Consider the following 16,303-nt stretch of genomic DNA (forward strand, 5'->3'; position numbering starts at 1 on the left):
AAGGTGTTCTGGATTTTACCAGTGAGAAAGTGGAGGCTTGCAGTGTTGTTTGCCACCAACACAAAGTGCCATCCCTTCCACGGCGCTCCTGATTCCAACTTTATCTGCTTGCTCCTGCCTCGTCAGGACCGCTACAGCTGGGGCCTATAACCTGGTCTTTCATTTCTACTGGTCACCTTAAGCCATGGATGATTTCATGTCATTCCTCCTAACTGTGGCCACCAAAGTTCACACTTGGTGAGCATGGTGATGTATGCCAATAATCCCTGCACTCAGGAGCCTAAGCAGGAGGATCAAGAGTTCCAGGCCAGGCTGGGCTACAAGGCCAGACCCTGTCTCAAAAACAAAACAGAATTAAATGTTCCTACTATGCGGGGATGAGCTAACTACTGCCTCACCTTCCCCTCCCATTCAGACAGATTCCCCTTCATTCAAAGCAGCCGCATTCCAATCTTCCAGGATGCTACTCTAGCCTATGGAAGTTAGTCCTGGTTGGCCTCAACACTACGGTATCTAAGTGGGACTTTTGGGTCAGTGTGACGCCTCATCTCTTCCTAGCTAGAAAGTGAATTTGGGTCAACAGCCAAGGTGGAGATGGAACGGCTCTCCAGTGCTCGGCTGCTTTGGTCATCTTCCCATTCTTCCTGACCACCTAGCCTTCTCACCCACGGGGACAGACACGCCTGTGCTTCCCCAGGACACTTCATCCACTTCTCTTCTCCGTGCCTTTCCAGGGTCAGATGGCTCTGAGCTCCCTGCATCCTCTGACCGGTCCTCTATAAAGTGGCTGTGAGCAATCACGAGCTGAGCCCCTGGAGGTTAGCCATTCTGGCCCCTTTGTACGGTGCCTAGCACAAACCTGGCGGCTTAGTGAATGCTCACATGACCCTGAGGGCCATCTCCTAGGCCTGGTGTCTCTCCAAGCCTGCCCCCCTGGCAGTGCTGCACTTCCTCCCCTACACCTGGTCAGCTGGTGTCCCTGGCGGAGCGAGCTAGGCCCAGCCCCTCTCACCAGACAGCATGCGCCCCCTGCGGGAGGCCTCGGTCGCCAGGGCACAGGAGATTTCAATCCGCTTCTCCTGCTCCTGCAGCTGGCTCTCTGAGTCCTGGGGCATGTCCACAGAGTCGCCCTCGCCGATGGGCACCACGTTCTGCATACTGAAGAGGCACAGACACACAGACATGGAGGGAGGGACAGCATAGTCCAATTGGCTGGGGGAGGTCTGCAGCTGAGGTTGGTGGGGAGGACCAGGGACCTTTGAGTGTGCAGCCTCTGGTGCCCAGCAAGGCTGGCCGTGGAGAGAGGGAGACCCTGGCAAGACTGTTGGGATCCCTACCCTCAACGTTTTCAAAGGTTCAAGTGAACATGTGGGGCGGCCTTGAAGCGGGGGAGGATGAGCAGAGGCACCCTCCATTTTGTGCACAAGCCCAGTAGGTCTCTCTGGGGTCCAGCAGCAGCAACCTCATTTGGCCAGATGCTTGGGTATAGTCAGCTGCCCCTGGCCACTGCGTCTGTTTTCTCTACCCTGGGGAGGCACGGAGCCTCCAAGACATTTACTGCCTACGGAACCTAGGTGCGGGGAGGGCGGTGGGATGGAGGCTCGCCTAGGCCTATCACCTGGATTTGGCAATGAGTGTCTTGATCCTCTCCACCTTCTTCTGCTTCTCCTTCAACTCCTCGGGGCTCAAGGGAGTGTCTGGTTCCAGGTCAATGTACCGTTCAGGAATGAGGACTTTGTCTGGAGTGGAGAGCTGTGGAGGGCCTGAGGTCACCACCTACAGCCCCTCCCTGGCCGCCCTCCCCTCTCAGGCCCGTCCTGGACCACTTACCTCCTTATTGATGTCTACATCATAGTGCTGGGGCTCCAGCTCCATTTTGCGAAGCCGGGCGATCTCCTCCCGTGGCGTCTCATAGGCCTGGCCACCAGGTTCCTCGGCCCTCAGGGCGGCCTCCAGGTTGGAGATATCCACTTCATGGATGCTGCGGTGACGCCGCACCTGGGGGATAGCCCTGTCATGACCAGACCACTTCTACCCTTGTCTGCCTCCAGGCAGTTCTTACTATTCCTGGATCCCTGTCTCCGACCAGCATCCTTGGTCAGGTTCCCACTGGCCTGCACTGCAGGGCCAGCCCCCTTCCTCTCTGCTTCCCCAACACCTGCCTACAGCAAGGCCCAGAGGTACAGTCTCGTCGGTATCGCCCGTCAGTACTCGCTCCTGACCTTACAGTCTGTACTGCACACCTGTGTGCTCCTTATTGATTCCTAATAGTTTCACGTTACAGAAGTTCTGACCTATCGCCTGCAGCGAAACTGTATGAAGGAAGGATTTGCATCTTCTCTATTCCGGAAACTTACTGTAAAGATAAGTTTAAGCAGATGCTACGCCCACCTTTGTACTTATAGCTGTGAGACCCAGAAAGCTATTTGTCTCTCTTGATTTGACTTCCCTTTCTATAAAATGGGGGCGATAAGTTTGAAATCATTGCGGCCTGATGGCGTTAAATGAAGGAATATAGATGGCTCCGTGAACAGCACTGCTCAGGGAGCTACCATGGCTGTCTTCAGGGCACCCAGGCCAATGCTCAATATACAAGGTGGCCAGAATCACACAAAAATGATGGCTCTTTCTACATGATGGATTGTGCACTTCTCTCTACCTAATTAATTTTTCTTTTTAATTGTGTGTGTGTGTGTGTAAGCACATGTATATATAGTATGTGTATGTGGGTGCTTGCTCAAGCCAGAAGAGGGATTTGGATCTCCTGTAGTTAGGATTACAGGCAGTTGTGATGCATCTGATGTTGAGTGCCAGGATCTGAACTCCAGTCCTCTGCAAGAGCAGCAAGTGCTCTTAAGCACTAAATGAATTTTTGAACACTTCATTTTAGCAAAAACATCCGTCATTCTTTCTTGGCACTACTTTTGACTAAACAGAGAGGAAACACGGGCTGAAGGAACTCTATGTGGGGGTATCCCAGGAGCCCCCAGTCTCCTCTCTCTTCAAGCTCCCTGGTCCAGGCTGGCCATGGGCCGAGAGCAGCAGTGTGGACAGATGGCGGACGCAGGCCTGTGGGCAGCTGAGGGGACATTACCACTTTGTAGGCAGGCCGGGTGCTAGATTCAGGGGCAGGGCTGGCTGGGAGCTGCAGGCTCCTCCGCTTTTCCTTCATTGAGCCGCTCTGATGCCGCCTCATCCGGTCCATCTGCTCCTCCACACTCATCTTCACCTTGCCCTCTCCAGAGAACACAGCACTCTTGGGGCGCTCTTGCTGTAGTGAAGAAACGAGGCTCTGTCATGTGCTCCCCACCCCACCAGGTCCCCCAGCTCTCTAAGTTCTCAAAGTGTCCTTCTGGGGGTAGCCTGCCCATAGAGGGCTGAACAATGGTTCCAGAAAAATATGTCAAATTTATTCTGGCCCCTGGTGCCTGCAAATGTGACTTTATTTGGAAACATGAGATCATCTAGAGCTGACCTGGATCCAGTAGCAACTGTCCCTGCAAAAGACAGACAAGATGGCAACACAGGGCAGGAAGAGGGTGATGGAGACGGAAGCAGACACTAGGATGATTCATCTGCATGCAAACAAAGGCCGAGTCTGATTAGCTGGATCCCCACGTAGGAGGTGGTGGATGCATCCTCCCTTAGCACCACCAGCAGGGACCAGCTCTCACAGCACCTTCATTTGGACTCCACGCACAAAAGAGTTTTTTTTTTTTTTTTTTTTTATTTTTATTCTTTTTTAACACAAAAGAGTTTTAAGCTACATAGTACATGGTGAATTTTGTTTCAGGATCCCTGGGAAGCCTACAAAGACTGAGATACTAGGAAATGGGGTTCCAAGAAATAGAAGAGACTTCAGAATCAAGAAATGGGTAGAGGCTGAGAGAATTTCAAGGTCAATAATGAGGGGAAAATCCTAGATTTCATTGGTAGAAATGGGGACTTCAAAATGATTTTGGTGAAGGAAAGACTAGGTAAAAGAAGAGAAACTGGGCATGGTGGCGCATGCCTTTAATCCCAGCAGCCAGGATGCAGAGGCAGGAGGATCTCTGTGAGTTTGAGGCCAGCCTGTTCTGCATAGCAAATTCTAGGTAAGCAAGGGGTATGTAGTGAGGTGCTGTCAATAAAATAAGAAAAACAGAAGAGAAGGTTTCTATTATCTTAGAGTGAATTCCTATCACCAACAAAAGACTGGTGGAGGAGCTAGAGAAGAGGCTCAATGGGGAAGCAGGTGCATGAAGACTTGAGTTTGAATCCCCAGAACCCACACATGCCTGCAATCCTAGTGCTCCTGTGGTGAGATGGGAGGCAGACAGGAGAATCGCCAGGAGTTTGAGGGCTGGCTAGCCTGGACTATGCAGCAGCAAACAAGAAATGGTCTCAACCAAGATGGAAGGCAAGGGCCAACAGCTGAGTCCTCTGACTTCCACATGTGCACTGTGGTGTGTGTGCTGTGTGCCTGCACATACATCACACACACATCATACACACACACACACACCACATGCCACACACACGTTACATAAACACACACACCATACACACACATACCACGCACACCCCCACATACCACACACATACACAGCACACACACACAAACTACACACACACTGCTCCCCTCAAAAACACTTACAGAAAAGCGAATGTTAAAGGTACTTCCAGTGAAGTTGCAGAAGGACGCGAGGGGCATGCTATTGGACAACAAACTCTGCCATAAAATTGCAGAAACTTGGCTAAATGTGCTTCACCATGAGATGGAAAGCAAAGCTGTTAAGTAGTCTGTTTGGATATTTAGCTGAAAAGATTTCCAAGCAGAATGTTGAAAAGTGAGCAGAGCTGGGTTTAAAAAGCACACGCCTTTAATCACAGCACTCAGGAGGCAGAGGCAGGCGGATCTCTGAGATCTGAGTTTGAGGACAGCATGGTCTACAGAGTGAGTTTCAGGACAGCCAGGGCTACACAGAGAAACCCCGCCTTAAAGAAAAAAAAAAACAAAAAAGAAAAGAAGAGAGAAAGGGAGAGGGAGGGAAGGAGGGAGGGAGAGAGAGAGGGAGGGAGGGAGGGAGGGAGGGAGGGAGGGAGAGAGAGAGAGAGAGAGAGAGAGAGAGAGAATATGACCAAAAAGAAATCGGCAAGCACGGTAGGAAGAACACCCTATAAGAGGACCAAGGAAATCTTGCTGAAAAGACTAAGATATGACTGATGATCTAATCTAGCATCTCGGGAACTAGAAATAGAGATGGGCCACCCATGAAGGCTCTGAAGAGACCCCACATGGACAGCAGGGCCACCTGTTCTTGTGAGAACGCTATCAGAACCACCGCTGCCAGTTTGTGGATAAAATGAGGATGTGAAGAAAAAGCCAACAGATTTCTGGAGGTGACAAAGGCAAGAAATTGGCTAACAGAGCTTCTTAGATACAAATGCTGGCTACCCCTCAAGAAAAGGCAGGCTGACCCTGAAAGAAAGACCAGCCTGACACCAAGGGTTAATGGAGCCTTTACCTACCCGTAGGCAGGGCAATGAGCCCCACGAGACTATCCTCAGGTCGTAGGACCTGAGGTTATAGCTTAGAGGTACAGCATTTGGCGGCGTGCACAAGGCTCTGGGGTCTGATCCCAGCACTGGCAAAACAACTTCCTTGAGGTTAGAGATCCTTTTATTCCTTCTAACTTCTCCTTTGGGACAAGAATGATTATCTTGGGGCCAGGAAGAAAGCTCAGCAGGTGAAAGTGTTAGCTGTGCAAGACCAGTGACCCAAGTTCGATCCCTGGGATCCATGTAAAAAGCTGGATGTGGTGGCAGTCACCTGTAATCCCAGCACCGCTACCCTGAAAGGCGCAGCAGAGACAGGGGAATCACCTGGAAGTCCACAGGCCGGCTAGCCTGGCATGTAGGTGCAGCAGCAGAAACGAGGGACCCTGACTAACAAGGTGGAAGGTGAGAACTGATCCCTAAAAGTTGACCTCTGACCTCCACACCTGTATCATGGCATACATACTCCTGCATCCACACACACACACGATAAAAAAGTAAATAAATTCTTAAAAAAGAAAAATTATCTTATGCTGTTGTATTTTAGAAGCAGGCTAACTTAGAAAAAAATCTGCCCCATATTAAATACGATCTAGAGTCCTGCTAGACATGATGCTGATGATGAGTTATGGGACTTAGCTGCTTTGTGTGGGGTGGGGTGCATGTGTGCACACATTCGTATGAGGATACACTCACTTGTGCATGCATATGTAGAGGATGGAGATTGATTCCAGCTGCGGTCCTCTGGTGCTCCTCATCTTCCTTTGTGAGACAGGGCCCTCACTGAACCTGGCGCCCACCGTCTTGGCTAGACTGTCTGGTAATGAGTTCCCTGGATAAGTGTGTCTTTACACCCCCGAAGGCGGGGTTACAAGAGAATGCCATCACGCCTGGCTTTGACATGGTATCGGGAATCTTAACTCAGTTTCTCATGTTTGTAAAGCAACAACTTTACCCACTGAGTCTTCTCTCTAATCCTGTCTGTCTTTGTTTCTTGATACAGGATCTGATTCTGTAATCCAGGCTGACCTAGAATTCACACTGTGTATCCTTAGTCTCTCAAGTCCTGGGGAATAGGCATGAGCCACCACGCCTGGCTGGAGATGTGGGGCTTCTGAGTTAATCATAGGTGAGATTTTAGTATTAAGGTTAATGATGTCATGAGTTGAAGTTTTGGGGTTCCTGGAGCAGAATGAGTACTTTTTCAAGTGGAATGGCATGAAATTTGGCACTATAGTTGTTGAATAGTGATCCCCCAAAGGTATGTCTAAACCATAGCCCCTTACGCTTGAGATTATGCCCCTGTTTTTGGAAATAGGTTTCTACAGTTATAATTAAGAATCTGAAGATGAGGTCATCATGAATTTAGGGACCCAAAATCCAACGAGGAGTGTCCTTTTAAGAAAAGGGGAGGACAAACAGAGAAGGTGCCATGAGAGTGATCTGGCAGATACTCAGCCTGGCAGGGAAACACTATTTACCAAGGGAGACATGAGACACAGTCTCTCAGGTTTACCAAGGAGCCAACACTGGTGGTGCCCTGACTTTGGACTCCTGACCTTCAAACTGGGAGTATAAAGTTGTGTTGTTTTAAGCCACTAGATGAGTGTGGTGATGTGTTAATTCCCAGGAGCCCTGGGAACTAACAGCACACTGCACTCTGGTCTCTGTTCTCCCTGCTACATCCTGCCACCAGCATGCTGTGACAATGTCAAACACTCTCCTGTTTTACCATGCTCATCTTCCTTGACCCTTGGTACATCTATGGAGGACCCTTCTTCCTCCCTCATGTTTTGTCTCCCTCCCTGGCTCTGGGTCTTGAGTGGTCACGACCCCTGGGTACAAGCCCTCACAGAGTCTGTAGGCGGGCACTTACCCGGGAGGAGAGGCCATTGGTGAGGCCATTGGTGGTCCTTCTCACCACTCCTGACGGCGTCATCTCTTCTTCAGCAGGAGATTTTGTCCGAGGGGGCACGATGCCAACTATAGCGAAATAGAGCAACCAGTGGGCCTTGTGTGAAGCAGGGGCTAGAGCATTTGCTTCTTGGGGAAAGGCCTGGTTGCTCTCTCTCCACCAAGGCCAAAGGTGGGTGAGTACGCTCCTCCAGCATAAGAAAGTACTTTAGCCTTACTTAGGCAAGCATGGGCTGAAACATACCTTTGTTGAGAGCTGCCTGCTTCTCTGCCTCTAGCTCTTGTCTGGTGGGCACGAGGCTGATGTCTCTGGGGGTATCCAGGAGTGATGTCTGGTCGGATTCTTTCTTGCTTGACTCATAGCCTGTTTTGGTCTGGGAAGGAGGGATGAGAAGATGCCTGAGTTAGGGTGAAGGCTAGAAACCTGGCCTCCTTAGTGCCTTCCTTCAAATCCTTTAAGATACAGAGAGCAGGGAAATTGCATGAGTGCTAGCTAGTAGTGGGCAAGGATGGCTCTCACCTATGACTCATAGACTGTGTTCTTTTGGGAATGAGGGCCAATGAGGTTTCATTTTGGGCTAATCAGAGAGGTCCCTGCCCACCCCAGGTGTCGTGGAAAGCTCGAAGAAGCACAGATTGTGGGCTCTGGATCATAGTAGTCACCGGAGGGAGCTACAAATCCTAGGATCTCTGAGGGTCCTGCAGGATTCATGGAGACTAGGCCAAAAGAACCAGGTAGACTTTGATACCAGGACTCTGGGGACTTGAAAAAAACTTTTGCTTGTGGGCTTCCAGAGTCATGAGACTTCAGACAACCTCTGAGCAGCCTTTTCCTACTGTACAGTCAAAGATTCTAAGCCTCAGAGAACATTCAGGAAAAAAGAACAAGGCCAGAGTCTGAAAGCACAGCCGTTGCCCAGACAGAACCCTAGACAATGGGCAAGTCTTGTCCATTTCTTAGTGTATAGCTACAGGCAATGTCAACTATTTTGCCTATCTCGCTGGTAAGGCCTCAGCTACACAAACTACATATAACCGAGTCTGGATAGAACATGGGTCTCCCAGTAACATACAACCAAGTCTGAGTCTAATTATATACCTCTTTGTCCTGACTAAGGACCCAGGTAAGAAGCCCAAACAGGAGGTGAGGGCTGGTGTCCTTCCTTATACACCAGAGGCCCATGAGACCCAGTGTGAATAAGACAGAGGCCGAAGAAGAACACAAGAGGACAGGGGTCTGAGGTGGGCAAGGGGCAGGAAGGGCCTGGGATGGCGCTGGGGAAGAGGTCACTCCGTTTCCTTTGGTTTAATCATCTTGGCAGGGCTCTGCGCCCACAACCATCAGATGCTCGTGACCGGGATTGGGTAGGATTGTAATTCATTTTCCACCATCCACAGGAAAGCAAAAGGGAAGACGGTCTTTGTGACTGTCACCCCAGGGCCAGAAGAGACAGAGTGTTGTGGAAATGAGTGGAAAAACAACCCCAGTGCCCTAGCCTGCCCCTCGCCTGGGTCTTTATCCCACACTGCACCGTCCCGCCCTCCAAACCCCAAGGATGCTGGGTACCTGACCCCTGGCTGTCTCGCCACTGTGATGCCAGGAAGGGGAGTTGGGATATGGCCAGAAGCGGCTCTCATTAGGGAGTGGAGGGACGGTGGGAGGAGAGTCCAGGGGGACGTAGGCTTTGGGGAGGGGTGGCCGAGGTGGGCCAGGTTCCTGAGGCAGAGAGAAGCCAAAGCGTTAGGAGGAAGGGGAGCGGTCACTGTGAGAGCAGAAGAGAGAATTAGCAGGAGCCAGACAGTCTTAACCTATGAAGCGCACCCCAGGCCTGGGCACTGCACCCCAACCCTGGCCTGGAAGAGCTCCAGATCCAACGGCAGCCCTCTGCCTGTCTCCTCAACTGAGCGCCTCTTGCCCGCCCCTCCACATTGCTCCCCACTTTTCCAAAGCTCCCTAAGCACTGCCTCCTCATCACACCAGGACTTTCCCATCCAGTATCTTTGCCTCTGTCTCCCTTGCCTGTACCCCATTTGGCCTCTCCCTGTCCAGACCACACCACGACCACATTTAAGTTCTACCCTGTCCTTTGGAGGAGTGCAGTCTTTGCAGTCTGAGCCATGTGACTCATTACTGATATACCACCAATGTCTCCTGTAGGTTGTAGCCTGCTATGAACTGGTCCCTGTTGGGTGCTGACTCTCTGAACGAAAGGCCCTGGGGGCCTGCCTAGGTGCCTGTCTAAGAGTTCATTCCATCCCATGAACACTGAATGACCGGTTCTAACAAACAGCTCCCCATGCTCAACCCCCTCACTTCAGGATATTCCTGGTTTAAATTCCCATCAAATATAGGGGATCTTTGGTAGCCATTTTGGGTCTCAGGAAGATTTCCTTGTGAGGAGCTAAAGAGGGCAGGTAGAGTGGGTGCTGGGGAAACCCCAAAGGGAGGTTACAAACCACTGTGATAATGGTCCCAAAACACTAGGATGGGGGCCCTGGGGAAGAGCTAGGGAGACTGTGTGCCCTTTCCAGTGGTCAGGATCTCGCCTTTCTGTCCCCATAGATCTTGTACTGTTTTCCCAGCTTACCTCGCTGGACCCTGGCTTGGTTGGAGATCCCTGAGAACCAGACACCATTGAAAAGGGGCTCAGGGGACTGGTAAGGCTGGCAGAGCTGAGAGGGCTGGCTGGGCTGTTGGAGCTATAGGTGGCTGAGGTGCTGAGTCCTCCTGGAGAGACAGAAGAGAGGGGTGAAGAGTGGAGGGAGGTGTGGCGTGTACGCACATGGGTACAAGGAGTGGAGGGAGGGACTGCGTATACGCACATGGGTACAAGGAGTGGAGGGAGGTGTGGCGTGTACGCACATGGGTACAAGGAGTGGAGGGAGGGACTGCGTGTACGCACATGGGTACAAGGAGTGGAGGGAGGTGTGGCGTGTACGCACATGGGTACAAGGAGTGGAGGGAGGGACTGCGTGTACGCACATGGGTACAAGGAGTGGAGGGAGGATGGCGTGTACGCACATGGGTACAAGGAGTGGAGGATGCAAGGGAGACACCTGCAGGTGGTGGGGTCACAGGCTAGCTATTAAGAGGTCCTCTAGGCAAACAGAGGTGACACCGCAGCCTCTGAAGTGACAAAAAAAATCCAGTCTGAAGCCCTGGACTCAGAGATAGATCTGATGTCACTCGGGGTCCCTGGGCTCAGGGATAGCTCTGATGTCACTCGGGGTCCCTGGGCTCAGGGATAGCTCTGAGGTCACTTGGGGGTCCCTGGGCTCAGAGATAGCTCTGAAGTCACTCGGGGGTTCCTGGGTTCAGGGATAGCTCTGAGGTCACTCAGGGTCCCTGGGCTCAGGGATAGCTCTGATGTCACTCGGGGTCCCTGGGCTCAGGGATAGCTCTGATGTCACTTGGGGGTCCCTGGGCTCAGGGATAGCTCTGATGTCACTCGGGGTCCCTGGGCTCAGGGATAGCTCTGATGTCACTCGGGGTCCCTGGGCTCAGAGATAGCTCTTAGGTCACTCAGGGATCCCTGGGCTCAGAGATAGCTCTGAAGTCACTCGGGGGTTCCTGGGTTTAGGGATAGCTCTGAGGTCACTCAGGGTCCCTGGGCTCAGGGATAGCTCTGAAGTCACTAGGGGGTTCCTGGGCTCAGGGATAGCTCTTAGGTCACTCGGGGGTCCCTGGGTTCAGGGATAGCTCTGATATCACTCGGGGGTCCCTGGGCTCAGGGATAGCTCTGAAGTCACTCGGGGGTCCTCTAGTGTGAGTTGGCAGGGGTGTAGATGAGTCCAGGAATGTGGGGGTGCCTACCCCTGTGCTTGGCCGTGTCCGTGCCCCGAGATGGGTTGTTCTTCCTCAGTCCTTCCATCACGTCTTGGATCCTCCAGATCTCCTTCTGAATTTGCCGATTGAGCACCTCATTCTGAAACACCACAGAGTGACTTGAGGATGTGCCAGCCCTGCCCGAGGCCTGGACCCCTCTGAGCAGGTTTTGGAACCCCTGAGTTCCTGCCTACACACCCCTCTCCAGCATACATAGCTTTCTTATGGGAAGTCTCTGCCTCTTTAGCTAACAAAGAATTGTGTCCCCAGAAAAGCGAAGGCCTCAGAAGCGCGAGTGAGGAACCCCTACTGAGCCCGCATGGGGGACCAGGGGACGCGTCCTGTTTTCTGTGGGGTAAGACTTTCCAGTGGTTTTCTGGTCTTTTCTTTTTTCACATTCCAACAGCCTAGCCATTCTACTACAGCTCACATTCTGAAATTTAACAGCTGCCATTTTTTTTTCTGTGTGCCTCGGTACCAGGCACCGCTCCAAATGCTTTGCATACACTAACTCAGCTGCAGGACGCCCCACCAAGGTAACCAAGCAGCAGCTCCTACTGCAGTGAGGAGAGAGGAGACCGCATCCAGGGCCATCCACCGAGTAAGCCACACAGCCAGTGTCTACGGATGGGCCTTTCTGAGTCAGAAGCTGTTGCTCTTGCCCATGGTCGTCCTCCCTCCTAAAATGTGTGCACTTAAAGTGCAGCTGGTTCACGGGTCTGGGTCTCCTGGGTCCTCACTTTACCCTGCCCAACCCAAGGTAGGGAGGTAAATTTTGCTCTCAGGAGGAAAGCAGGATGTTAACTGCACCTGAGGGACAGAGCTTACAAAACCAGCTAGTGAAGAGACAGGACTCAGTCAGACAAAAGACGAGGGCAAAAATAAAATAAAACAGAAGCCTCCACCATCTACCCCCTCCTGCAAGCCGCCCGCTTCTTCCCCATCCCCGGAAGATAAGCCCTGTTGTTTCTAAAACTGCATAGGTGGTTCCTGCACTGCCAGGCTCTCCAGTGTCTAGGGGTATTTATAACCACATATCTGTTTTTAAACCCTTTCAGCCATAGAATATGCTGCTTCTAACCTAAGTCTCTTGCCTCATTAGCTCCAGCCCCTGTGAGTTGAGAGGAAGTATAGGCTGCAGAGGTCCAGGTCTCTCTTTTCTTCTTTCTCCCTCTTCTCCCTTTCTCTCTCTGTGTCTCTCTCTGTCCTTCTGTCTCTGTCCCCCCACTCCCCACCATCTATCTCAGGACAAGTTCCTTGTCTTGTATTGAAATGGCTAAATCAAGAAAGGCAGCCACTCTGTTCTTCTTTGCCACAAAGGACAAAGGGAGATGCAGACCACACCTTGCCCGCCCCCATGCTCAGGGCTCCCCCTTTCACCTGGATGTCCAAGTTGAGCTGTTCCCATAGGTCGTCGTGCAGGGCAGAGACCTCGGACTCGAGGTTCTCATACACCACTGTGCTGTTGGTCAGTGCCTGCAGGGGAGAGGATTACCAAATGTGAGAGTTCATCTCCTCAGCTTGATGGGATTGACGATCACCAGAACTGAACACAAAGGGCATGACGAGCTGAGCACCCCGATCCATCTCTGCTTAATGAATGTGGGTGCAAGGGGACAGCTGCCACAGTGGTGAGCATATTCCCTTCAAACTGTGAGTCAAAAACCCTTTGTCAGAGCAAGGAGAAAAGCAACTAAGCCAGGGAGGAAGCTGCCTTCAACAAGGCCTCCCTCCTACTGCAGCAACGGAGTCTGGGGCTGGGATACCTGGGGTCTGAAGTCTGTCAAGAAAGCAACAAAGCTGAGGCATTCTGATGACGGCTCTCACTAACCCTTCTAGAGGGGCCAGAAATATCCCACAGCACACTAAAGGAGAAGCTGAATCCTTTCAGTAAAGTTCTCAGTCATACTCTTCTGTTCCACTCAGGACAGGGAACAAGAAATGAGGGTCGAGAGATGGAGCCTGGGAGAGAGCTGATTCTCTCCCCATAGAGACCCTCCTCTTCTGGGCCACTGTTATTGGAACAAGTTGCGTTGAAGGATCCATACTTGTCCCCTGGCTGGGCAATGGCAAGCCAGCCAGTGCCCTTCTTCCTCAAGGCAGAGGGCAAAGTGGACAGCATACAGGTTAGATGAACCAAGGATCTCAGTAACCCTCAGCTATTGCACTGCCTCAAATGCAGCCTGTGGGGAGTGAGCTTGCTCACTGGGTAGAGACACTTTGGAACGAACAGCTAGGCAAACTTGCTATTTGTGAATGCCCGCTGCACAGGAGTGCCCTTGTATCACTACTTCCACTGTCTTAGGAGATACCCGGGTCAGGGTAGCACAAAGGGGAGGTCAACAGCCGCAGGTCCTGCTCCCCGGCGGGTTACCGTAGTGGCCTGTGACAGTTCCACTCGGATGTTGATGAGCTGGTTTTGGAGAGACTCCTTTTTGTGCAGCAGCTTCTCTGGGTAGGCGGGCTGGCTTCCAAACATCTCCAGCTCCTGGTGGGTCCCCATCAAGGCACTTTCTAGGCTCTCCTAAAGAAAGACAGGGATGGTGTGAGGTGCCCCGGTGACCTTCTCTAGATGTCTGAGCCCCTAGTAGCTCAATCAGGCAGCGTAGCCAAGGTTATCCTCAAACTGGCTGTTGTCCCTGGGAGATAAGAAGTCTGAGGAACAAAAAAAGTCTCTCAAGCGTTGTAAGGACAGAGCTGGCATCTCACCATCCCACGCCAGCCCCACCTCTACAGACACCCCAGACTCTTACCTTCTCTGCTCGCAACTGCTGCACCAGCCGGTCCTGCTCCCTCACCACCTTGTTCTGCTCACACAGCTTGCCCAGCAGCTTCTAAGGACCCAGAGGGGAGAAAGGAGGAGATGAAGGACATGGTTTCGTGGGGACTTGGGAATCGGGTTGGCAGGGCCTGGCCTCTGGATACCGCCACTTTCCCCAGCCAAAGAACCTGGGCCTTCACCGTCACCTTGAAAGCTCTGGGAAAGAGCATGAAGGATATCTTTTTTTTTTTTTTTTTTTTTTTTTTTTTTTGGTTTTTCGAGACAGGGTTTCTCTGTGGTTTTGGAGCCTATCCTGGAACTAGCTCTTGTAGACCAGGCTGGTCTCGAACTCACAGAGATCCGCCTGCCTCTGCCTCCCAAGTGCTGGGATTAAAGGCGTGCGCCACCACCGCCCGGCCATGAAGGATATCTTCATCTTAGGAAATGAGACATGATAATCCTCTGAGTGGAGGTAGCAGGGGGTCAAGTGCATCCTACCCTACTGTGGGGGTACAGTGCCCAGAAGGCTAAGAAGACAATATGGCTTCACCTCCTTGGCTCGGGTAGGGGGCAGACGGTATGGGAAAAAGCAGTCTTAAAAGAAGCAATGTAGCGTAAACTGGCCCCTCAGCCCCATGAGCCCCAGTCTCTTATCCTAAGATTCTGAGTTCTCTTCCTCTAAGGCAGCAGTCCTCAACATGTGGGTCACAACCCCCATAGGGGCTGCATATCAGATGTCTATATTACGATTCATAAAAGTAGCAAAATTACAGTTATGAAGTAGCAACAAAATAACTTTATGGTTGGGCTCACCACACATGAGGAACTGTATTAAAGGTTGAGAACCATTGCTCTAAGATTTTGGATGGCTGATGGGAGCTCCTCTTAGTTGGTCCTTGCCTGAATGCCCCTCCTAGGCCTCGGCCTGGATCTGCTACGAAGCAGGATCAGCGGTGAGGCTGCAGGCAGAGCCCACTCTCAGTTCTGAGGAGTCTTCCCATGTCCTTCTCTCTTAACTCACATCTTATGCTTGGTCCTCTTCCTACTGAGCCAAATCTTGCCCCTTGGGGCTTTTTTTCTCAAGGCCTTTCTCATTGGCTACCTGTTTTGTCCTTGACCCACTCTTGGTCCTGTTCAGTAAATGAATCTGATGTTGACATCTGAGGCTACCTGGGGCCTCCCACTGCATAAAGCTCCCGGAGGGCAGAAGCAGGCATAATTCTCGCTATTATCTTGCAGTGTCTACCAAAGGCTGGGCACAGAGGGAACTGACTGATTTACAGTCAAACGAAGCCTAAGATTCCACTGATGTGGAGGAGCCCACAGCTTGGTATAGACCCACAGAGCCAAGGTGGGAGAGGAGGTGGTGCGAAGTCCGAGAAGAGAAGGGGAAGGAGAAGAGAGCAGGTGGGATGCTGTGTCTGTGGTCCTGATGAGAGGGCCTGAGTCAACTGTAAAACGCCACCAGGAGAGCGAGGGGGATGGAGAAAAAGCCCCCTAGGGAAAGCAAGGGCGCAGAGGACAACACGAGCAGAGCACCGTGGCCAGAGGGAGCAGGGAGAGCTGCCCTTACATCCGTGTCTTGCTCGTTTAACTTGAAGGTGTGGAGGCCGTCCCGGAACACCTCTGGGTATGCAGGGACCTGCAGGAACATGACGTCGGTTACTACGGCAGGGGAAGGGGAGGCTGGGTGAGTGGGAAAGCTGACATCACAATCCTGCTTCCTTTCTGCCAGAGACCACTGCCCATCATGCGCTATGCCCCCGTGCCAGGGACTCAAGCTAACTCTACGTCCTTTGGCTGCGAAGTCTGTGATGGTGCCGTCTTGATTTTATCCCGATTGTCTGTGGCTGATTCCGGAGAGGTTAGAACTTTATTGGCCACATAACCCGTGTCTCCTGTCCCCTTTTGGAGGCCTGCCGGAAGGTAGTATTCTCGATGGTAACAATCATGAGAACACCAGGGAGTCGCGGGCCGTTTGTAAGGACAGCACAGGAGAGCATGGCAGGAACAAGCACCAGAAACCTGGAGAACTGCTGTCCCCGTACACTGAATACACCATTCCCAGAGCTCAGTCTAAGCCAGGACTGACATGTTTCACAAACCCGTGACACCCTCCTCTCATGCCCCAGCCCCGGGAATAATCGTTAAGAACAACAGCAAACATGAACTGGGCATCCTGGCCATTCCAAAGCAGGTTTGCAATTCTCAGCGAGCATGAGATGCTGCTGCTGGCCATTTTAATGGTTCAGGAAATGCAGCTT

At 51.9% G+C, this 16,303-nt stretch overlaps 1 protein-coding gene across 4 annotated transcripts in view; it reads right to left on the minus strand.

Moving 5' to 3' along the window:
* Plekha6 (pleckstrin homology domain containing A6) overlaps nt 1–16,303 on the minus strand; it is a 49,395-nt gene that overhangs the window by 7,574 nt on the left and 25,518 nt on the right. For 3 of the 4 annotated variants that reach the window (XM_057769186.1, XM_057769189.1, XM_057769188.1), the window contains 13 exons: nt 15,613–15,681; nt 14,032–14,112; nt 13,653–13,802; nt 12,659–12,754; nt 11,267–11,378; nt 10,041–10,180; nt 9,020–9,169; nt 7,697–7,826; nt 7,415–7,521; nt 3,095–3,271; nt 1,831–1,998; nt 1,619–1,752; nt 1,013–1,158 (listed from right to left, as the gene is read on the minus strand). In XM_057769186.1, the coding sequence (XP_057625169.1) occupies nt 1,013–1,158; nt 1,619–1,752; nt 1,831–1,998; nt 3,095–3,271; nt 7,415–7,521; nt 7,697–7,826; nt 9,020–9,169; nt 10,041–10,180; nt 11,267–11,378; nt 12,659–12,754; nt 13,653–13,802; nt 14,032–14,112; nt 15,613–15,681 (1,660 nt within the window). The remainder of the gene's footprint in view (nt 1–1,012; nt 1,159–1,618; nt 1,753–1,830; nt 1,999–3,094; nt 3,272–7,414; nt 7,522–7,696; nt 7,827–9,019; nt 9,170–10,040; nt 10,181–11,266; nt 11,379–12,658; nt 12,755–13,652; nt 13,803–14,031; nt 14,113–15,612; nt 15,682–16,303) is intronic. The other variant, XM_057769187.1, reaches the window with a different exon arrangement.

Source organism: Chionomys nivalis, chromosome 5 (assembly GCF_950005125.1).
Source record: "Chionomys nivalis chromosome 5, mChiNiv1.1, whole genome shotgun sequence".
NCBI lineage: Eukaryota > Metazoa > Chordata > Mammalia > Rodentia > Cricetidae > Chionomys > Chionomys nivalis.